A 23,640-nucleotide genomic window follows, 5' to 3' on the forward strand; every position below is an offset into this window, starting at 1 on the left:
TACTAATTTTTAGCTGCTGGAATTTATATATATAATATATGTATTATATGTACTACATATGTATTACATTATATATATATATATATATATATATATATATATATATATATATATATACATAATGTAAATGCCTCAACAGAAAGTTGCTGAACCAGGGTTTCCATCCATAAATTCCAGCAGCTAAAAATTGATTTCCAAAATCTGTAGATGATTTTTCTAGGCAGGTAGCATTTCGAAAGACTGAGATCATTAATTTCCCAAAGGTCACACAGTTAGAAGCAAAGCTGAACTCTACCCCAGGTTGGCTGTTGGACTTCTGTGCCATTTCTTAACCACTCTCTGTCTCATCTGACTGGTGATTCACAGTCTTTTAATTTAACAATAACTATCTTTTATTGACTTTAACTGGTTTTTCCACATCCGACATTTACTGTTAAACTACACTGTGAGATTGTTTTTCCCCTCCAATGACCACTGAGATGTTTATGTTGAATAACTTTGCTGCCAAAGATATTTTATACCCTGGCCAACTGCTAATGACACAGTAGCATTTACCTATAGCTGAACAATCTAACCACTAAAGATAAAGATTACAAAATGCGTGGGTATATTTTGACTATGGGAACTCATTACCAATGATCAAAGGACACCCACACATTGGTGAAGGAAGTTTTACTTGAGAAGCTGTGAGATTTGTGCAAGGGGGTAGACCCAAAGGCAGTCCTGAAAGCCGGTTCACAGACTGGGCAGTGGTATAAGACAATGCTTTTCCAACTTCAATGTCCACATGCATTTCCTGAAAATCTTATTTAAACGCTGACACTGATTTAACACTTCTGGAATGGGCGGGAGAGTCTACATTTCCAAGATCCTACGTGATGCTAAGCTGTCAATATTGAGTATGGGTATCTATACAGACCATGATCCACTATTAAAAAAAAAATCCACCTTCAGAAGAATATGCCCAACCCTGGGGTATGAGGTTTCAAAGACCTCCCACTAGCAGGGATACAGATTTAAAAACTGTGGAGGATACTCAAATGCACTTCTGCAATAAAAACATGCCACAAAGAAAAGGTATTACACAGCTAAGAATCTCTTGTCTATTATTGAGTAGAGAAGGGTGATTAGTTTAAGCAAAAAGTACACTTAAGCATGGATTAGAAGATTAGTAAAGATATGATTAAGACAGTGATGTACCTTTGGAAATATTCAGAAATGAATCCTATGTCAATATTGTTTGACACAGTTGGGACAGGAGGAGGATGGTGCTAGATGCTGGCATTCTTGTGGAGTGCAGCAAGAATCCACAGGGAATATACCCCATGGAGCATCAGTCTAGCTCAGATGACACTGGGCAGGTGATTGCTGTGGTCAAACCCCTACCTGTTAGGTAATGGCACTTACCCTAAAAATCCATATATAATTTAAATAAACAGTAGTTGGAGCAAAACAACCTGTTCTTTGATTAATTCTGTTTAGGGAAGGGAGTGTCTGAGAAGGATTTTGTAGGTGGAATTGTATGAGGAAGAAACTATGAAATGAGCAGAGAATTGGTTTGAGTTTCAATTTGACAGGAGCATAATAAACCTGTATCTCGAAGAGCATCTTTGCTCTTCAGACCTGTGACTCTGATGAGTGAAAATAAACTAGATTTTGTGGATCCACATTGAGTCACAGGTCTCACTATGGGATGTGAAAGCACTATGGGACTGGAAAAGGACAGTGCTCATTTTAGACCAGATGGCTTCTGTAATTTAGCCTGGCCTGTGATTACTTGGCACCTTCACAGGTCCTTGCTGTTCAAGGAAAGTCAAACCTCCATAAGATGATTGAAGCCAGAGGATAAAATATCTATAGGCCCTCTCTAATAACACTGGAATTATCACTATGCCAGGAGATGAAATGAATGATTGTGGAGATGGAATCAAAGTAAGCTGAAACAAGAATTCCCTTAGAGGCCAGCAGGAGATGCCTTAAGCAGGAACTATGACAACTTAAAGTTTATAGGTCCCTCTGACCTAATAGGGCCCTCCTCACTCAGCTCCCACCAACTGTGGCCAAGCAGAATGTAGCCTAGGGTTGCAAGAGCTTTTGATTTTTTTTTCCCCAAGAAAAATAGTCTGAATTTTTACATATAATTGTCTTTTTTTTTTCCCGTAAAGTCATTAACAAAATCAAATCTGAAAAAAAATCCCACTGGGAATCAAATAAAATTCCCTCTAAAGGGAGCACAGAGTTGGTGACCTCTGAGATTTGCTTTTATGCATGTTCACAGAGATGGGGTTACAAGGCAGAGCAGGTGAATACAGGCTGCCCCTGCATTCTCTTGTCTCCACTTGCTTTTAACCATGCTTTCTCTTTCTTCTTAGCATTTCTCAGTTTGTAAAGTCATTCTACACTTCTTCATCTCTGACACCCTTTCCCCCAACTAGCAGGAAATCTCCCTGAAAACAGACCAGGTTTGTTCTGAGCTGTGCCCCCAACATTTCAACCATCATTGGCACATAGTAAGTACTCAATAAATATTTGCTGAGTTAGTAATAAATTAGTCCATGCCTCCATCTAAATATGCAAACCAGGCTGAGCAGTGTCACAGGGCCCTGATTGCAGGGTCAGACATCTAATTCTTAGTAGTTCAAGAAGCAGCTTTGGGCCAGAGTTCCAGGATAGTCTCCACTCAAAAATTTTAAGGAGAATAAAATACTCCCAAATCTACTTCACTTTGTACTTTAAAGACTTTGTACTTAAAAAAAAATCTGCAAGAGGAAAAGAAAAATATATACATATCCATCCATGATATATATATTCAGCTGTGATCATGAAAATATTGGCTTACTGCTTGAAATCGTGTAAAGCAAGAACCTGCATTAAGAAAGCAGAGCTGAGCAAACAGACTCGGGACTTTATCTGCTGACATCCAGTGCTATACTGAGACTGCAGCAGAATACTAGCAATGCTGTGTTCTCTAAGAATTCTGCACAATGCAAATGGGCATGAGGAGAAAAACAAAAACAAAATGAAAAAAAAAACAAAGGGGGAAAAAAAAGAAAGAAAAACAACCCCAAATGCAGGAGAACTTTTAGTTCTTGCTGAAAAAGAAAAAATGTGAGCTCTAAATCCAGCAATACAAGAAAAGAGGCATCTGTGACTGCATATAAAGCTGAGACTCCTTTGCTTGAACAAAATCACTCGGTCTACAGTACTTAAAATAAACAAAGCTTAAAACACTTAGCTACACACACATGTTTTCTGCCACATGCTGCCTGAAGAAAATAGCTATGCAACGTGCATGCCCCAGTTTAAAGCAAGCCTTGAATTCCACACAAAAGTCTCCTCCTCTACCTTTCTCTGTTTCTACACAGAAATACATTTCCCTTTAAGTGAGAAAAAGTATGTATGTTTAAAAGGACAGTCCAGGCCCTTTATAAAAAAGCACTTACTTTGAAAGAACAGGACAGATTATATATTCAAAACAAGAGCACCTTCTTAAAGAGCTGGTTCAGAAGTTGTTCAATGGCCATGGCCTTGATTTGTGCTTGCAGCTCTGGTCCTGCTGGGCCTGGTTAACAGAAAGGCTGGCAGCCGGCATGGCATGGTCCTCCAGGGGTGCTGCGTCAGGATGACGCTCTGGAACTGTTACTGGGACAGGCTGTGAGCAAGTCAGCAGGACAGTTTTATTTCTGTGCTGAGATTGCTGCTTCCTGATGGGAAAATATTGGTGGCAGAATTTATCCCCGAAAATCAAGCAGAGGATCCCCAGATGATCTGAGTTCTGGGGAGGTAAAGAGTGTGTGTAGGGGGGACAGCACTGGGCAGAGGGCAAGCAGCCCCCAAAAGAAACTCACCTAAGGTTCCTCATCTCCTTGGGTGGCTTCTTGACACTGCCAAGGGCATGACTCAGCTCACCCACAGCAGTGCTGGACCACACTATTTATCTATCTCCCCTAGTCTGGGAAAGCTGAGCTCTAGGCAGGGAATGGAGAAGAGTAGAGGGGAGGTGGCATGGTGATCCCTATCTTAGTGGGGTCTAGAGTTGTGGCTTCCCATGCTGGAAAATTTATCCCTATCTTCAGTAGTTATTGCAATACAGTGGTCCAGAGCCTGGGAACTTTAATACTATGAGGAGGAGGAGGGAAATGGCAGGAGGAGGTAGGGAGAGAAGTCAGCTTTTCCAACCATGTCCCAGAGCAGTAAGTATGGAGAACTAATAAGGTGCTGAGTTTCTATTGATGTCCAGGATGACAAATTGTGGGATTAGACTAAGGGTTTCTGATAATTTAGTCAATTTATGCTTGGATGACTTTATAGTTTAAAAGCAAGACAAAGTTACAGTAGATGTTCAGGGAGGTGGCTGTGGCCTCCAGATGCCCAAGGATCCATACTTCTGCCTACCTTCTAGATGGAGGTCATGGTAGGGTGGGATAAGATGGAGGAGCTCATGGGATCCTTTTCAGTTAGGAAGATTTTAAAAAGAACACAAACGTCATGCAGCCAGAGACTTCCTGTATTGTGTGGTTTGGGTTCAAGGAGAATGAATTGGCAAGGAACATCCCACGTCAGGAGAGGGAGCATGTAACCATAGCAAATGTCAAGTGGTGGGAGCCTGGGGCTCTACCTGAACCTCACACCACCTCTGAGTGATCTTAAATGATGCATAATATCTCTGGATGTCACTTTGTACATGAGAAGTTTTTACCATCTCTCAAATTTTTTTAAAAAACATATTTTCAGTTGTAGGTGGACATAATACCTTTATTTTATTTATTTTTATGTGGTGCTGAGGCTTGAACCCAGTGCCTCACACTCACTAGGCAAGAGCTCTATCATTAAGCTACAACTCCAGCCCCGTCCCTCAAATCTTAATGCCCTCTTTTTTTCCAACCTAGCATATGCCCTAATATAGAAAGAAATGAGTCATTTTTTTCTCCCTATCGTTTCCATTCCTATCACTTCATCCCTCTACTTAGGCAATAAATTCTAATCTTGGTGTTAACCTTCCTACTTCAGCTGTTCTATCCAAATTCTGAAAAGCCCAGAAAAAATTATTTTCTCGTCTTTGGAGAGTAGGGAAGACATGGAGATGAGATGCTCAGACCTCCTTTAGGAAAAGACTTATTGCCCAGCTCCTAGGGGGCTGTCAGCTGAGAGCTACCAATTCCTTCAGGTCCACCTCAGTGTTTCTGGGCAGTCAGTCTTTGCTCCTGAGGTCCCATGGGGCTGCAGCCCTGTACACAAACCTCCCTCCCCACCTTCTCTTTCACAGAATTACTTTTCTCTTGCAAAACCAGCATCTATTTCCCAGAGGACCCAACACAGAGATCCTAGTCATTGTGATGCATGAGCCCAATACTTTGTTTTGTTTTCCTGAAAAGGGCCTTTGACAGGCTTCAGAAAACCATCTTTGAGCAGTGAAATCCTTTTCTTTGTAGCATAAAAAATCTACAGCACAAGTTTCTTCTTCATTCCCTTATTCACAGACACATAGAGGCTTCATTCCCATCACTTTTAGGCAGAAGTTTTCAACTGAATTCATTTGAGAATCGCCCTAGAGACTTTTAAATGTGTGAATGCCCAGGCTCCACATGCAAAGCTCTATTTCTCATGCACCTCTGGTTGAGAGCCAATGGTGGTAGCATGAAATTATTCCTTGTTTAGACATCTTTCAGAGATGAGCATCCATCCTGCTGAGGATCATTCCAGAGGCTGAAAAGTGTGCATACATTAAACAACCAATTGAATGACCCCTCGATCTTTTCCAGGTATTTTTATCAGTCCAGTAGTAATGTTGCAAACCAATGGAGTGTGATGAATTTTCTTAGAAAATATTAGGAAGGTGTAGGAAAACCTGGGCTCATTGTCAGTTTTCATGATATAAGCTAAAACACAAAAATTATGGGGCCAGAGATTTCTATTATCATGTAGGGCTTGGGGCAAGGAGTTGGGTGTTGACTTTCCTACTAGAATTTAGGTGGCTATATCCTAATCTTTCAGGTTTCTAGGGGGCTGTGGTTATGTTCATGTTTCACAGATTAAGTCCTCTCAAGGACTTAGTTTGGGGCCATCAGTTGAGATTGTTCTTCTATCTCATGTTCCTTGGTGAGAGCTCACATCAATGTCAATCATTTTTGTTTTCTGGAGAGCTGAATAAAATTGCCTGTGTTAACCTTTATGTACAAATAGTTTGCTGTTGGGTTCCAAGAGTTTTATTTCAAGGCAAAATTTACACATGAAGAAGCACATGGTGAGATTCTCTAGGACTGAGAAGCTCTAACTTCCCTAAGACAGTAGTCCTGGAAAGTAAAAAGGGGGTTACTCTCAAGCAGCTACTTGGTATTCAAAACGAATATTTCTTGCTGGATCTTTACAGCCAAAGGAAAAAAAAATGTAGAACTCCATGGAGGAATGTGAAGAGATTAAAGTGCTATGCACTGGGGGAGACTTTTAGGAAAATCAAATGGGAAGATGGGGAAGCAGGAGCTGAATGAGCTGATCAAAATAGATTCTCTGCTGAGCTCTGACATGTGACAATGCCACAGAGGAGGTGGCTCCTAAGAGCACAGCAAATGGGGTTAAGAGGGATTTAAAGTTACTGTGCTAAGCCTATCCCTGGACATTCGGCAGTACAGGTCTAGGTACTAATTTAATGCTTCTTGAACCTGACGTATGCAATGCTCACTCTCTAGGTGCATTAGTCAGAACTTACTGATGAAAAAAGTTGCCCTCTGTGTTAGTTGCCACAGATTTCCCTGTGGCAGAAGAGAAGTGGACTGTGTGAGTGTGGCCTGAGCTGCCCAGTATCAAGGCCTTGCTAAACATCACTGGGCTTCCTGTTTCCCCCCCCCCCCCGGGGTGTTGTTTCAAGGATTAGTTAAATATGTATGTGGATATGTTTAGTAAATTTGCAAAGTGCTATGCAAATGTGGACTTTTTTGTTGGGAGTGGGTACCAGGGATTGAACTGGGGGGAACTTGACCACTGAGCCACATCCCCTGTCCCACCCCCTTTTGTATTTTATTTAGAGACAGGGTTTCACTGAGTTGCTTAGTGCCTTGCTTTTGCTGAGGCTAGCTTTGAACTCATGATCCTCTTGTCTCAGCCTCCAGAGCTGCTGGGATTAGAGGCTATTTCCACCACACCTGGCAAACATGGGCTTTTATTTATTTTTTAAAATAAAGCCTCACTTAAGGATTGACTGAGGCAATACTACCAGAGCAGTACAAGGGCCCAGTGGATGAGGATTCCAGTTCAGACACACGGGTCACAGTTGAATCCCTGCTCTTCACTTACCAATTGGGAAACTTTGGAGCAGCAACTCCAGCCTCGGCAGCCCACTCCCTCAAACATCAAATGGGAAAAATCATCATACCTACCTCTCAGGAGAGCAGCTTGCAGGGAAGCATGCAGCGCAAACTGTGATGCACAGCTCTGGGTAAATGTGAGCTGTGACTCTTGTAAACCAGGGCTGTCACCACAGGTAAGACTGAGACACAGGAAGGAGAGGACTTGGTGGACAGTTTGAGGGGAGCTGAGGGAAAGCATTTTTCAGGAAAAGATACCCAGAAAAAAAGGAGGCAACGGGCCCATTCTACTGGTCCAGCAACCTCCTGAAGTAACTGACTCTGAATTAGGAGGATAAATTGCAGCTTTTTTTCTGGAGGTGCATTTCTGTGTGTCCATATTAACTGTAAGGTAACCCTAACCCATACCCCAGTGGAGCTCTCAGCTGTAATTTTGGAAGAATCATCATAAAGCATTATTTTTAGGTACAAATTCACTCGTGACAATGGTACGTTCACATCACACAGGAGGGACTTGACATGCAAAGAACATCATATCTCAGAATATAGCACAGTTGAAATCTGGGGGGATGCAGGTGGCAGGAGGGGTGGGTTATGGATTTCAAATGTCTGGGTTGCACTTGAGGCAATTCTGGATTGGGCAACCCCAATAGGCTCTGTTCTGAAGCACATTCCATTATGAGTGGAGTGGGTTTATAATGGAATGACATGGATGGTTTCTTATAATCAGAAAAGCACACTGACCTTCACACTACACAGGTGCAGCAGCATAATGACCCACCACGTGTACGCGCATCAATTCCTGGGGAAGAGTCCAACGAGGTTAACTTAGCGTGTATCCCAAGCAAAGAACATCAGTGACATTACCCGCATAAAGAACATTTACTCCCCCCACCCCCCACCAAGACACCTTGGCTTGGGCAACACAGGAATATAAAAGGAAAAAGTCACCCAAGAATCATACTCATTTTGACAAAATATAGCAAACAGTATTGTTCTATGCCATAAATAATTTGCTTTGGGTTTTAAATTTTAACTTTAGGAGTAAGAATCATGGGCATAGAAAATGTTTGTTTTCCTTTTCAATGAACAAGGATTGAGTGTGTATGGAGGGCTTTGGAGGAAGGGAAGTTCTATTCTATTCCACACCCTCTGCAAAGCCTACATAAAAGCATCGTCAGATAGGTTCACTCATGAGGCCCCCTTATTACAAAGGAACCAAATCTCAAACTGCCAAAAGATCACTAACCCTATCTCAACAGCTTCATTCACACAGGCACTTACTCAGACATGAAAGATTCAAGAGGGAGTACCATCTCCTCACATGAATTGTCTAGTAGAGCTCCTACTATCCCCAAAGTCCATCAGCTTGGCATCATGATCACACCATAGGCACTTTAGCAACCATGCTAAAAATTAGCATGAAAGACTTGAACAGAGAGATGCCAGGCAGGCACAGGAATATGGCTGATGATCTCTATGAGGGTCTTTTTCATCTATGTATCATTTTGGGTCATAAATCTTTATTCTCATTGTCATAACTTCATCTTCTTCTGAAGACAAAGTTGCCATAAAAAGTAGTCAATATGGTCTTATTCCAGAAAAAGCAGTATATGATGTCAGCATTCTAAAACCCCCGTGAAACCCGAAGCCCTGCTGACAAATGAGTTTGTGTAAGAAACGAGTAGCAAGCTTGCATTCTGGGTGCACAGATTATGTTCTCAACTCCTGATCTGAGCAGACTTGAGAAGCGGAAAGAGAGAATTCAGTGCCTATGTAAAAGCTCTGTTTTGCGCTCAATACTATGCTGGGCTCTACAGATATCTTGGTAGTAATGAACACTATACAACCTTCCTTCCTCTACCATCTTGCCCCATCATGGCAACTGCTTCTTAGGTGGTCTCAGGCCTGCTCCATTTGAAGCCTCCTTTTCACTCATCTTTCCCAGGTTGGAGGCTTCCAGATCTTCAAATATTCACACTAGAGACCCATATTCCAGCAATGGCCTCCATTACTATCTGGACACTGGTAACTCCCAAATATCTGTGGCAGCTCAGGGTGTTATCTGAAGTCCAAACCCAACACCCGCTGACTAGACATCTCACACCCACCCCAAACTAACTCAGGTTCTTTATACTCACACCAGATCCATTCCTCCTAAAGATGTAGTAACGGTTCCTCTGCCCACTCAGAATTCCCTGTCAGGAACAAGGAAAGCCACTTCAACTCCTCTTTCCCCACCAGACCATCCTTTTTGTCCAACCGAACACTGAGTTCACCTGCCACTACCTCTCAATCATCCTAGAATTCATCTGCTTCTGACCATTTCTGCCTTCTCCACCATGATCCAAGCCTCTGTCTCCTACTTAATTCCAATAATTTCTAACTGGTTCCTCCATCTCCATTTTTGCCCTAAATACATTTTCTACAATGGACAAAATATTTTATTAAAAAAAAAAAAACCTGGTTGTGGCACTTCCTTGCTAATGGCTTCTTACTTCCTTTATGCTGAAATTCCAAATGCAGAATTGAGACTATTTTATGCAAAATGCAAAATGGATCTCCTCCCCAGGCTCACGGTGGCTTCTCTCCTTCCTAATCATGACGTCTTTGCTGGGAATCTTAGAGTGTCCAGAGGCACTAGCTTCTCTCTCCACCTGACAGCAGCTTCTCCCTCTGCCATAATCTTTAGTCCTCAGCCTCAGCTGGGGCCTCCATCCCATGACAGAGAACCCGGAAGAGTAGCCTAGAGTTACTTTGACAGTTTTAAAACTAATTTTAATGAACTATTTATATAATTATTTGTTTAATGTCTGTCTCACAAAGTAGAGTCAGAATTCTCTGGGTCTGGGGCTATTGTCCTCAGTACTTAGCATAGAGCCTGATACAAGGGCATTTATGAGAATGTGATGAACAATAAATGACCCATCTAACCTTGAGGAAGTCATAGTCCAGATTTTAGAATATATAAAAGAAGCCTTTTGTGCATTTGTCCTGAGCTTAGTTATCCACCTCCCACCCCAACAACACACACCCCCACACTAGGAAAGTAGTGGAAGAAGTAGAAAAAAAAAGGACCATTCAAATTATATCTTATCTATTCAGCAGTTAATACTGGGAATACTGCTGTATTTTGCTTTACAGTTTGCTTTTTTTTTTTTTTAACACAGTTTATAATTGTTTAGCTGTAAAACCTAACTCCGGAAAAGAAAAATAAGGGTACAATGGAGAAAGTAAACAGTAATTTTTAAAAAAATCCAGCTCTAGATCCTGAAATCTCACCCCACCCCACCAAGCAGGACCCAGGTGGGACCTTCTTTTAGCAGGAATAAACTAGAGCCCAAATTAAGAATCAGGGGCTGGGGATGTGGCTCAAGTGGTAGTGCGCTCGCCTGGCATGCGTGCGGCCCAGAGTTCCATCCTTAGCACCACATACAAACAAAAATGTTGTGTCCGCCGAAAACTAAAAAAAAACTAAAATGAAATATTAAAATTCTCTCTCTCTCTTAAAAAAAAATCAGATGGGGATTAAAATGGGGATCAGGTGAGTGCTTCTGCTCCCAGCCTTCAGCCCACCTTCGGCTTCACAAATTTGGGAAGCTCTTCATTTCTGCCACGTTGGGAGCCAGCCTGATTGCAGTGATTGAGAGCAAAGATTCAGAAACCCCAAGAAACGACAAGTGACAATATTAGGGATCAACAAAGCTTTACTTTGTAAATAAATTAAGAGTAGACAGCTCTTTTGAACTCATATGAGATTTATATGCAACTATATTTGGTTTCTCTTCTAGACTAAGTAGCTCTGACCCTTGGGAAAACACTTTCGGAGCCACTGCACAGAGCAGCAGGAAAGTCAAGTGGAATGGATGGCTTTAAATACCCTTGCAGCGCAGTGACAGGAGAGTTGGGGCAGCCTCTCAAGATTCAGTCCTTCACAAAGATGCTCCTTTGTAGGTCCTGGCTGCTGCATCCCTGTTTCAGTCCTGGGAATTCTTGGCATCTTTTCAATCATTAGTGATCAATGTTGACAGGTGGCAATACCATCTCTGTGGCCTGGTGCTCTGCCACCACTGCCAGGTCACCTGAGCAGAGGTGTGATTTTTAAAAATTGAATAAAGCAGATATTCCTCTGGGCCATATTGATCTGAACATACCCAAATGAACTAAAGTTAGAAAACAAGTAATAAAAAGTATAAATTAGGGGCTAGAGTTGTGGCTCAGCGATAGAGTGCTTGTCTAGCATATGCAGGGTGCTGGGTTTGATCCTCAGAACCACTTAAAAATAAATAAAATAAAGGCATTGTGTCCAACTGCAATTCAAAAATATATATATATTTTTAAAAAGCATAAATTAGCCTTCAGACCACATGGTGACTTATCATGCAACACATATATTTTACTGATTAGATTCCCTTGCCTTTTGTTCAACCTTCCATCTGATAAGTGGATGACTTTTGAGGAAGAAATCAATGGATAGGGAATAGATTAAAGAAACTTTTTCTGAATCATAGTAACTTCTTTTTTTTATGATGCAAAGACCCTGGCCCGGTGGTCTCTCTCTGATAAATATTTGCTGATGGACTGACCGACCCGGTACATGAAAGAAGGAATAACCTGAATGTTCATTCCCACATGTGGGTCATTCCAAATGTACTGCATGAGATCTTCTTGGAAGGACAAATTAAGCTAAGTTGAATGTGTTTTGAATAGGGATTAAATTTTTCATCTCAGAGGTGGGAAAATTACATTTTCTAATTTCATAAAAAGTATTCCAAGAACTCTTTACATGTGTAAATCTGTTTCGATAGGTCTTCTCCCAGGTATTGATGTCACAGCTAGTATTCATAATGTGACAGCCAGTATAGACAGCATGTTGAAAAAAACCTCATCTGGTTTCTCAGCAGAAGTTCTTGTTTTTCTGTTTTCAACTTTGTGACTGGGAACCCACCGGCATTCCTTGGGATATGACTGGTTTGATTTTGTCTCCATCTATTTTCTTTCAATGCCTCGTCTTGATTCCATCTGAATTTTTCAAAGATGTCAAATTTACTATCATATAACTATATGGTATTATTGGCATTGAGTTCATTTTTTTTGATAGTCTCTTCATAGTCCAATAGGATGCTTTTGGGATAGAATCTTTTTCTGTCAATAACGACTTATAATGCCTCCCAAATTCTCAGACCCCTTCAATTCTGTACATTATCTAACTTAAATTTGAAGAAAAAAAAAATGCTTGGGCAAATTGGCCAGGCTTTATTTAAAGGGAATTGACTTAGAGGCATAGCTATGGGCTATTCTTTTAAAACATATTTATTTTATTTCTATATTTAAAATTTTTATTTATTTATCTATTTCTTCAGCATGTCTATGACTAAAACAATGACACACAGATAGAAAACAAAGATGGCTTGACTTTAAGCTTCCAAGCTCCCTAAACTTCTCATTTGACATTTTTTCTCAACTTGTTGGACCTATCCTGGCTCTAAGAAAGGCGAAGTCTGAACTTGCGCAGTTTGTTCTTTGAGGGACAGTTCCAACTCCATGATCAGACAACATAAATATGACCACCTGTGTCTGCAGCCTCCTCCTCCCCAGCATCTTAATCCTCAGACTCCAATTCTGAGCAGCAGAGGACCAAAGCCAGAATGAAGAGTGACACTGAGCCAAGGTGGAGAGGCCTTGGTCAGGCAGCTCCCTGGCGGCCCTCATCCTGGGGCCGGTGTTGCAGCCAGGAGTAAGAACCCCTCTGTACTACTTCCATGCCTCCCAAGGCTGTGATTTATTGCCTCTCAGCCCAGGGCTGTTTACTTTTTTCTGTAACCTTCATGTTCCATCCAAAATACATCTGTGATGGGGAAACACTCATAATAGAGCTCCATACTTGAATAACTCCACAACAAAGCTGTCTTCTAAGAATAATAGCTGATCCCAGGGTGTTTTCATTAAAAAACAGATTTCTGTGACAGACTATCAAAACATTTTCCTTGTACAATAAGCAATACGATGAGGCAGAATTATGCAAAACATATGGGCTTAACTGTGCCCTCAGCGAATGGGGGCTTGTTTCTACTGGTTTCAGAACCTCATTTACCTTTCCCATCAGGGGTATGATAACAAGAAGGTCCTATCCAGTGGCCTTTCATACTTCAAGTGGTGGTGGTGGGGGATGACTGATGAACTGCACTTCTGCCCCTCTACTTCCAAAACCTGTCACCAGTTATCTTTGAGGGATGGAGTTTGCCTGTAGTCTTAGGGAAGCAAGAGGTTATTATTTAGCAAAGCAGGTTCAGAGTCATCTAATGTTTATTGACAATCTCCCACATGCCTGGCATCACTTTAGGCAGTGGAAACACAGTGGTGAAAACTAATATCCATTATTTATGGAGTCTCCCGCATGCTGGCACATTCCAAGTGCTTTACATATGCTAACCCATTACAATCTCACAAGGCCATTACTATTTCTGTCTACACCTTAGAGATGGGAAAATTGAGGTATTGTACAGCTGATGTGAAAAACATGTAGCCCGCATTTTCTTTTTCTTTCCACAGAATTTAAAATGTTTTCTGAAGTTAATATGGGCTTAGGTCAAACAATGCCTTTCTTATTCTGTATTAAAAAAAAAATCATCCCCCTTTCCCTTCTCCTATATTCCAGAATCTTTTTTATCAGTCTCATATTTATCCCCTGATATTGTCCTTAAACATGGTTCCTGGATTAGGGTTCAGCCACAGAGGCAGAGTCTTACCTGCACCGTCTCTAGGGGGAGCCCTATTACCTTTACCTGGAACCATAGCTCTGAGTCAGGGAGGGCTCTGCAAAATGCACCCCAGGTAATGAGCCCAGAGGATGATCCCACCTATTCCTACAGGGTCCCCAGGGGTAAAATTCTGAATTTCCTTGCAAGTGGCTTTGCCAGTTTCAGGTGAGGACTCTTCTGGCCCTGGATAGCCCAAGGCTTCTCATGGCAGATGTGCTGTGGCCAGGCCTGGAAGGACCTACAGACATCCTGACATAAAATGATTTGACTAAAAATTTTCAGCTTCAAGATAGTGTGAAAGTAAACATTCAGGAGAAACCGTACTTTAAATTTTCAACTTTGATCTTTTTCTGTGCTAGAAGTGGACAGTCTGATACTATGGTGATGGTAGGCAGTGAGCCATAGCTCCCAGTCAGCCACTCAATCACAAGGGTGGACAACCAACACCCTACCGTGCACTGTGCGGCTAAGTTGTCATGTTTGGTAGGTCAGGTGTAACGAATGCATTTTCTACCTAAACATATTTTCAGCTTAGGATGGGTTTATTTGGGATGTAATACTGAAGTGAGAAGTATCTGCAGTGTAACCAAAACTTGGTTCTGGACCATTGATCAGGCAGGGGATTGGCCCAATTTATTGGGTATCACCTAATTCCAGTCAACAATATCACAGGGGCTAGGCTGTCATAAAGTGAGTGGGGGCATGCATTTCATTCTAGGGCTTCACATGGAAGGGCCTTTTATTTCATTTGTACATTCAACAAGTGTTTTTTGAGGACCAGGCCCATTCCAGGCACATGGATGAGGCAACATGTTAGTGAATAACACAGACTACCTTCCCTGGCTGCAGAGCTCAGCTCATCTTTGAGAGAAGGGAGCAATGGCAAACACAATTAATAAGTTAAGTGCACATGTCAGAGAGTGGAAAAGTTTAAGAAAAAGCAATAAATGAGAAATGAATGTTCAGGTGTGGATAGGAGAGTCTTCAGGAAGAGCATCAAAGATAAGGAGACTGAGTGAAGACCTGAATGAAGAAGAGGAGGTGGACATGAATGTTCAAGGAAAGAGCATTCTGGGAACAGGAAGAGCAAGTGCAAAGGTCTGAGGTGAGAGAGCACCTGGATTTCCTGTGAAGAGGCCAGAATGGCCAGAGTGAAGAGGATGTGGAGAGAACAGCCAGAAACAAAGTTGGAGCTGAAATGGGGAGCCAGTTTGTTGGGAAGACTCTAGTGTATTCACATGTAGCCTGGTATGAAGTCAACAGAGAGCTCTGAGCAGGCAGAGGCATGATCTGGCTGGCATTGAACAGCTAGGGTCTGGATGCTGGTTTGAGAAGACACCAAAAGGAAGGCAAGGAACGAAGTTGTGGGATTTTGCAAGAATCCAGGTCAGACACAAAGGTGGTGTGGACAGAGTGGGAGTAATGTGGGCATGAGAATTTGGCCAGAAATGCAGCTGGCAGGGCTGTATTGCACGTGATTGGTAAAGCCTCTGGCTAACATTTGCTTGTTCGATGATTCTTTATATCAGTACAACTCCTACAGACTGAGGAGAAACTGCTCTTTCGCTGCTCTGCTCAGGTGACTACCTGCTTATTTCTGGATGGTATGAAACAGTTTATCTTTCCCATGCCAGAAATTATAATCTGTTTCCACATCTCTCTTTGAATTTGCTTTGCTCTATTGTGAGCATCACAGTTTCTATTATGCCCATCTTATCTCTATACCTAACTTCCAGCTCTGTTGCACTTTTGGGACTTGGAGAGCCCAATGAAAACAGGAAGAGGGGAGCAAAAGGAAGGTTGGAGGCTGGTTGGTGAAGACCTGGATTTATCAAGGGCAAATGAAATGTGCAAGCAGGCAGAAGTCCTATTGGATCTTCAGGGACACAATCATACTTTTATCCTGGAAATCACTTCTGGAGTCAAATATGCCAATCCCTATTTGTAGATTCCAGAACAGTATAATTTTGCATCATATAAAAAGTTTCCATAACATTAGTTTCATGGAAGTTGTTTTGTGGGGAGGGAAAGGAATCCAGTAAAATCTATTACTACTAATTGGCCAGTCTCATGACTGGTTCTCACAACCATCTTTTCCAATGACACACTTTCCATTGCATAGTATTTTAAGATTCTACAGTCAGGAAGAAAAGATCCACAGACACTGAAAAACAAACAATAGCAAATCTTCTTTGCACAATGAATCTATTGAAGATATTAAAATCTGCAGGTATGCTCTAACCCAGATGCATGTGATTGTGTGTGGTCAACTCTTATCTGAAATTTCCATCACAAAGTCTAAAAAGTCCTGGGGACTAAATAAATTGTGTTACTCAATAATAAATTATTGAGGGCTTGCTTATGAGGCAAGAAAATTGGTAACATCCAAATTGTGGTTTCTTTAGTAACTCTATTGTTTCCACATGGAAGGTACATGAAAACAGTTTCAGTTGTAATATTCAACACAACAATGGTGGTTCTTGGAAATAATGTCAACCAGCTGGGGAGAGGGAAACAAGTGTTAGGTTTTGGATCTAGTCTCAATATACCAACCAAAGAAGAATACAAACCTTCCAAGAACTGTGAGCCAGGGGTCACTCATTTCCATAACTGAAAACATAGGTCTCTAAAACTCCACAACAATTATAACACTAGAAAGCACAAATGTCAGGAAGTGCTGCTCCATGAACAGTTCATGTTTCTTGGCACAAGGGATTTCTGAACATAGGTACCCTGGTTAAAGAATGATTGATAGCCACCCTAAAGATAGAGACTTCTGGAAAGATATACAGTCTTATCTTCTTTGGAGATGTTTGCCCACCACAGGGATAAATGCTTTTAGGGTTTTTTTCCCTCTTCTCAGAGAAGATTATTTTGCATCCCAGAGGGGAGGTGGGCCAGATGTGCCAGCAGCTCCTATATGAGCTCTGAGAGTCATAATTTCAGGGTTTCTTTCCTGTAGCACAAACCACAGGGAACATCTGGCTCTCTTCACTTCGCCCCGTGGGAAATTGGGCATGAGGAAATGATGATAAGATTGTTGCAGTAATTAATCTGTTCTCTGATCCAGAAACCTCATGTGTTCTGTTAGAACAAATAAATAAAAGTAGATGTAAAAACTTAATGAAAGGTAAGTTTGCTGTGATGCTGTGCCATTCACTATTACGAAGCACACTGTGATGCCCTGTCCAGCATGCCACTTTGCTCCTTAAGAGGCCACACATTTGTGCCCATTGCCTTGTGGCTCCCTTCTGCTTGTGGAGAGAGAATATAGCTCTACCTCACAGACTTTACATTCTGCTGTGTAATATTACATGCTTTAGCCAATTAAATGTGATGTTCACTTCTGAGCAAAAAGTTTTAAGACGTGTTATAAGTTTTCACCATCCCTTTTGCTTAAGTGTGTGCTAGTTCTAGACTGGGCCTTGTTATCAGCTGGAGATATGTACATGCACCACATTTGAGCCAAGAAAAGCAGGAGAGCAGCAGCAGACCCTCAACCTAAATGTGATGTAAGAAAAAGACTTTTGTTGTGGAAGCCATTGAGATTGTTTGGATGTTTATTTGTTAGCAGAACCAGCAAACCAAACTAATACCATTGTGCTTCTAGCTTCCATTTCTATTCTTCTTCTGAATTAACTCTCACAGCTTAGGACAAGGTGCCATATCCTGATTCTTTTATGCCAGGCTGCACTTGAAATTTCCCTAAACCAGTTACTTTGAAGGAGAAGACTCATATTCAATGAATGGGGGAGAGGTCCAGGCACAGATATAGACTTGCAAAGCAGCACCCAGAGGCGATTTTCTTCTCTTCCATGTCCTATTAAAACTATCTCTATCAACCAAGTCTTCTAGGTTTTCTTTTTGCAGTTACTGATCTCCTTCTTTTACTCAGATTCTAAGCTCTTTCTTTATGCACAGTTTTCCCTGGTTACTGTGAACTCTCAGATTGAATCCTTTCCAGAAGTTGTCACATTAAGTGCATTTTGTGTGCCCTCCTCCATGTTCCCTACAGGGACTTGATTTCCTGCTGATGGAGAAGAAGGATGAATTCCATGCAGCAGCTGAAGAACTTTGCTGCTGGCAAGGGCCCACATGGACATCATCATCCAAAGTACATATATGAGACATGAATGGTGTGAATATACTTTATATACAACTAGAGATTTGAAAAATTGTGTCCTACATGTGTAATATGAATTGTAATGTATTCCACTCTAATATATAACAAATTAGAATAACAAAAATTTTAAAAAAATTTTTTTTCAGTCTTCAACAAAAATTAAAAAAAAAAATTTTTTTTTCAGTCTTCACTAGGTGTTCATCTGAAAGCACAGAAACCAGGGGCATAAATCTCTAGCATCATCTAAGGGCAATATCTTCCTGAACCCAGACCTGAATCTTCCTGAATCTCAGGCCCTCTTCAGTTGAGTGAGTCCCCATTAAAGCACTAACACAAGTTTGGTGTTGGAAATTAATGGATTTAAACTGAGTCCTCCTGGAGGCATTTAAATTTTAGAATAAAGCTGTTTCACATCACAGCAGCTGGAAAGGGAGCAAGAGGCAGACGTACCATGGGATGTTATCATCTTATCCCTTTGCCATTTTTATCATGGCAAAATGAAACCAGGAGGATGTTAGAGGTTGCTCATATTAAGCCAAAGAGCTTAAAGGAGTTCAAATTTATACCCTTCATTAAATAGTTCACTGCTTTATTTTCTCTAACTAGAATCCAATAGTTTAAGGCAGAAGAATATAACATAGTTAGGGCAGAAGAACATGATTTTAATTGTGGCACATTGAACCAACTGAGATAACATACCCTAGTGCAAATCAATCCAGTGAATCCATGTCCTGTGAAAGGACCTCAGGGATGATTTTAGTTTTATAAATACTGAGAAAAAAAAAGTTACGTTCAAAGGCCGTGATAGGAAAGACAGATGATGATTCCCACTGTAGAACAGGCACAGTACAGGGAGGTAGAGAAACACGAGTTCAAATCTCATTTTGCTACTTTCTGACTCTGAAATTTTAAGCGATCTATTTAACTTCTCCAAACACAAATTTCTTACTTATATTAGAGGATTACAATCACATGTACTCCATAGTGCTTTTGGCAGATTCAGGTGGGAACATAAATGAAAAAAAAAATCATAGGAACAGCACCAGACATATGGCATCTCTTGCCTACAGGAAGAGAAAGAGGTCAAGAAATATGTGTCAAGTTCAGGAGATGAGCCTCTCTTATGACACATTCATGCTTTATGCACTGAAACCACCTAGTTTCTGTCTGCTTTAATTTTTTTTTTAAATTGCTTAATTTTAGACTTACAGAAAAGTTGCAAGGATACTATAATGAACTCTAACACAGTCTCCAAATGTGAATATTTTATTTTTTCTTTGTCTCTCTCTCTGAGAAAGACTTACATAATTTATATATTTATAGATATTTATGTATATATGTGTGATTTTTTCTTGAACCATTCAAGAGTAATCTGTAGACATAATGCCATTTTATTCATCAAAATTTTGGTGCATATTTCTTAAAAACAATAAATTCTCTTACACAACTATAATACTATCATAAAAATTAGGAAATGATAACATCAATAAAGCACTATCATTTTGGCTACAGACCTTATTCAGATTTTGCCAACTTTCTCAATAATATTCTTTTTGGCAAAAAAAAGTCCAAGATCCAAGACCACGTGCTACATTCAATTCAGTTGTCTTTCTTGGTATTTTATGGCATGGATGGTTTTGTTAAGAGGACGGACCAGTTACTTTGTACAATGTTCCTTCCTCCCTTTGGGTTTGTCTGATGTTTTTCTGGTGATCAGACTCAGCGCATGCACTTTGGGTGGGAATGCCACCACAGTTGTGCTGTGTCCCATTTCAGGAGGTACATGGGGTCACTGGTGATGTTAACTTTAAGTATTTGGCTAAGGTGGATCTACCAGGTTTTTCCACTAGAGTTACCGTTTGATCCTTTCTAATTAGTAAGTATCTTGTGGAAAAACCCTTGGGGATTATGAACATATATTGTTATTTGTTAAGTTTTCACTTGCTTTCTTGAGCATCCATTAACCTTTTTTTTTTTTTTTTTGCCTGAAACAGATATTATTTTGATGGTCATAGTCTCCTTGTTTTTAAACAGAATTTAACATTCTACCTTTTGAGTAATATTTTTACATGGCAATGGATTTAATGAGACTCACTAATGCTATTGTGTTGTAAAGCATCTTTCCAAAGAGCCATCTTTTACTTGGTGTCAGCTGGTTGCAGCGACTTTATTGTAGGGACAGTGGAGGACAATCAATGTTGGAAACACATTTATTTATAAGAAATTGAATAAAAATGAAATTTTCTTGACTTTAAGTTACTGAAGTCATTTCACATCTGGTTCAACACAGCATAGATAGCTTTTTCTTTTTTTCTAATTATAAAAGTAACTCATTCTTACCATGAAAATCTGAAAGCTATAAAAAGCAGAAAGTAGAAAAAAGACACTCATAATCCAGAATCTACCACAGTTAACCAATTTGATAGATTCCTTGAAGTAATCTTTCCCCGTTTTTTTTGTGTCTGATTGTACATACAATTCTGTATTCTAATTAAAAAAAATACATACATTTTCAATTTCAATATTTTTTTGCTAAGTATATTTTAATGGATGCATTTTACAAATATACTTACAATATAATTCATTGTTCTTATTTTGGGCACTTACATTATTTATATGTCTGTTATTTAATAATGATGGGGCCAACATATTTGCACATACAAAAAATTACTTCATGACTTTTGTATGTGGATACATATTGCCAAGTTGCTTTATCAAAAGTCCTTACCAATTTATATCCAAGGAGCAATTCACATGTATCCTTTTCATCCAAACTCAGCAGCATTGAGTGTTTCTATCATTCTTTGTATCTCTTGACTCTCTTTTCCAACCTTCTCTTAGTCACATGTATTGCCCTTTTGTGAACTGTCCCATCTGTTTTCCTTGAGTGCTTATCTACTTGAGCTTGGAATTATTTTTAACTTAAATACACAAGCTGTGTGTACACTGAAATATCAAGCTTTTGTCTAACATACTTGTTGCAAATAATTCCCCAGTGTATTTGCCTTTTAATTTTCTGTATTTGACAATTAATGGAAATTTTCAGTTTAATACAATCAAAACTCTTCTTTCTGATTCTAACACGTCAATCTTAGAAAGCCCTACTCACTTCTCTGCCTCTGATAGAGAAATATTTTTGTGCTTTAGTAGTACAGTATGCTACTATTTCGAAAAAATAATTTGTAATACATTTGTAATTGATTTGGGTGCATGTGAATCATACCTGTTTCTTGTTGATGCCTACTTACCACTTACCATGTGTCAAACAAATATTTCAATATACTAAAATGTACTCTTAATTTTGCAGTTTTGTGTATCTATTGTTTTTTTTTTCTGGATTCAGGACTACATTGTTTTCATTATTGCTTTAAAATCTGGTAGTGTCAAGCCAGGTGTAGTAGTACATGCCTAGAGTCCCAGTTACTTGGGAGACTGAGGCAGGAGGATTGCTTTACCCCAGGGAATGGAGGCCAGCCTGTGCAATGTAGGAGACTCCATCTCAAAATATACAAATGAACATGTACCTTCACACATGCACACAACCAAACACAAACACACACGATAGTGCTGATTTTTATATATCTTCTTTTGCCTTCTCAAGATGTCCCTCTTTTGTACTATTCATTTCTTTCAGAATATTTTAAAATAATTTTATTAATTTTAACAAATGAAAAAAAAATTCAATTGATGGAAAAATTGATGGTATTTAGCTTATAAATATAAATTTTATATTATGGATTATATGTTAATTAACATGAAACCTAACAACTTTATCAATTTCAGTTTTCTCATCAAAGAATGTGGAATGTCTGTGGATTCATTTAAATTCTTTGTTTCTTAGTAAAGCTTCATCGCTTTATTTACATGCTTTCTGTGCTTAATGTTAAAGTTTGGATATTTTATGTTTTCACGACCATTGTGAATCAGAATCATTTTTTAAATGATATTTTTAATTTTATATGTGATATGGTTAACTTTGTAGAGTACCTAATTAATTCATGTAACTCTCCATTTTACTTACTTTTCACAGGTATACCATACCCTTAATGATAACATCCCTTTGTTCTCAACTTTACAACAGCTATCCCATAGATTTTGCTTTATATCCTATTTCACTATGCAAAAACTTCAAGATTGATGTTAAATAATCATTTAAAATGATGGTCTATTATATATAATTTCTGATAATGACAGGAATGTATTTGACATAAAGCAGAATAAGGCTATTAAATAGTAAGATGGATAATAATGAAACATTAATGGTGAAATAGACATGAATTTCCATGTTATATTATCTACAGTATGTTAATTTGCTAAAACTAATGACAGCCTTGGTCATCAAATATCAATTATAAAAGGTAGTTTTCATGACATGGTGGCAATCATGAAGATGAAAATTAAGGTTTGTAACTGCCGGAGATGGCCCCAGTATCGTGCCTGGAACTCATGACACATGGGATATTCCTCTACAGGTGGCTCTTACCAGTGACTAGGTATGGGTTGGGGAGGGGGAGGGTAGTTCAGTGGTGACCTAGTTAGCATGCATGAGGTCACCCTGGGTTCAATTCCAAGCACCCCCAAACAACAACAACAAAAACCCATAAAAGCCAGAAAACCAACCCAATGACTGGATATGGCAGGGTGCCAAGGTTGGCTCACATTGGGGAGGTATAATATTATATTAAAAAGCAGCATTTTAGAGCCACACTGTGGCCTACAGGGCTTCCTTCAACCTTCCTTCTTTCTTCTCTCCTTCATGAGGGTCACTTGCACTGCTTTCCAGTCTTTAGGCCTTTGCCTGTTTCTCTTTTTTTTTTTTAAGAGAGAGAGAGAGAATTTTTTAATATATAATATATATATATAATTTTAGTTTTCGGTGGACACAACATCTTTATTTTGTTTTTATGTGGTACTGAGGATCGAACCGCACATGCCAGGCCAGGGGAGCATGTTACGGCTTGAGCCATATCCCCAGCCCACCTGTTTCTCTTTACAGAGTTTCTTCTCTGTTAATCCCTTGCATGCAAATCCCATGATAGCACCTGCTCACAGAGGACCTGCAATAACCCAGGCCCTAAATGGTTTGGTCTCTGAATGGAAAAGTTGGATTATTTTATTGTGCTTTCAGGCCTGTCAAGTGAGTGACATGATATTTTGAAATTTCTTCTATGAGATGAAAAACTTTAAAGCATTTGGATAGTGAATTAATAGCAATGAGCTGTGGGGTGTACTTACACCTTGCAAAGCCCTTTTGGAACTGCTGTGTACTTTGATCCTCACAATCACATAGTTGGGGAGCAGGACAGGTATCCTGTCCCCATTTTAAAACAAACAATAACAACATAAGTATCAGAGAGTTTAAGTGATATGAGCAAGATTACAGAAATACAAAGGGGAGACCCAATGCTGGAGCATATTATATCTTCTGAATTTTTATTCAAAAGTTTTTTTTCAT

General features: G+C 39.8%; 1 protein-coding gene across 5 annotated transcripts in view; it reads right to left on the bottom strand.

Annotated features, from left to right (window-relative positions):
• Hecw1 (HECT, C2 and WW domain containing E3 ubiquitin protein ligase 1) overlaps window positions 1–23,640 on the bottom strand; it is a 405,199-nt gene that overhangs the window by 285,364 nt on the left and 96,195 nt on the right. For 2 of the 5 annotated variants that reach the window (XM_021722299.3, XM_078039829.1), the window contains exon 2: window positions 8,046–8,103. The exons of the other annotated variants lie outside the window; for them this stretch is intronic. In XM_021722299.3, the coding sequence (XP_021577974.2) occupies window positions 8,046–8,072 (27 nt within the window). In that variant the 5' untranslated portion in view covers window positions 8,073–8,103. The remainder of the gene's footprint in view (window positions 1–8,045; window positions 8,104–23,640) is intronic. 5 annotated transcript variants of the gene reach the window in all.

The sequence above is a fragment of the Ictidomys tridecemlineatus genome, chromosome 2 (genome assembly GCF_052094955.1).
Source record: "Ictidomys tridecemlineatus isolate mIctTri1 chromosome 2, mIctTri1.hap1, whole genome shotgun sequence".
Taxonomy (NCBI): Eukaryota; Metazoa; Chordata; class Mammalia; order Rodentia; family Sciuridae; genus Ictidomys; species Ictidomys tridecemlineatus.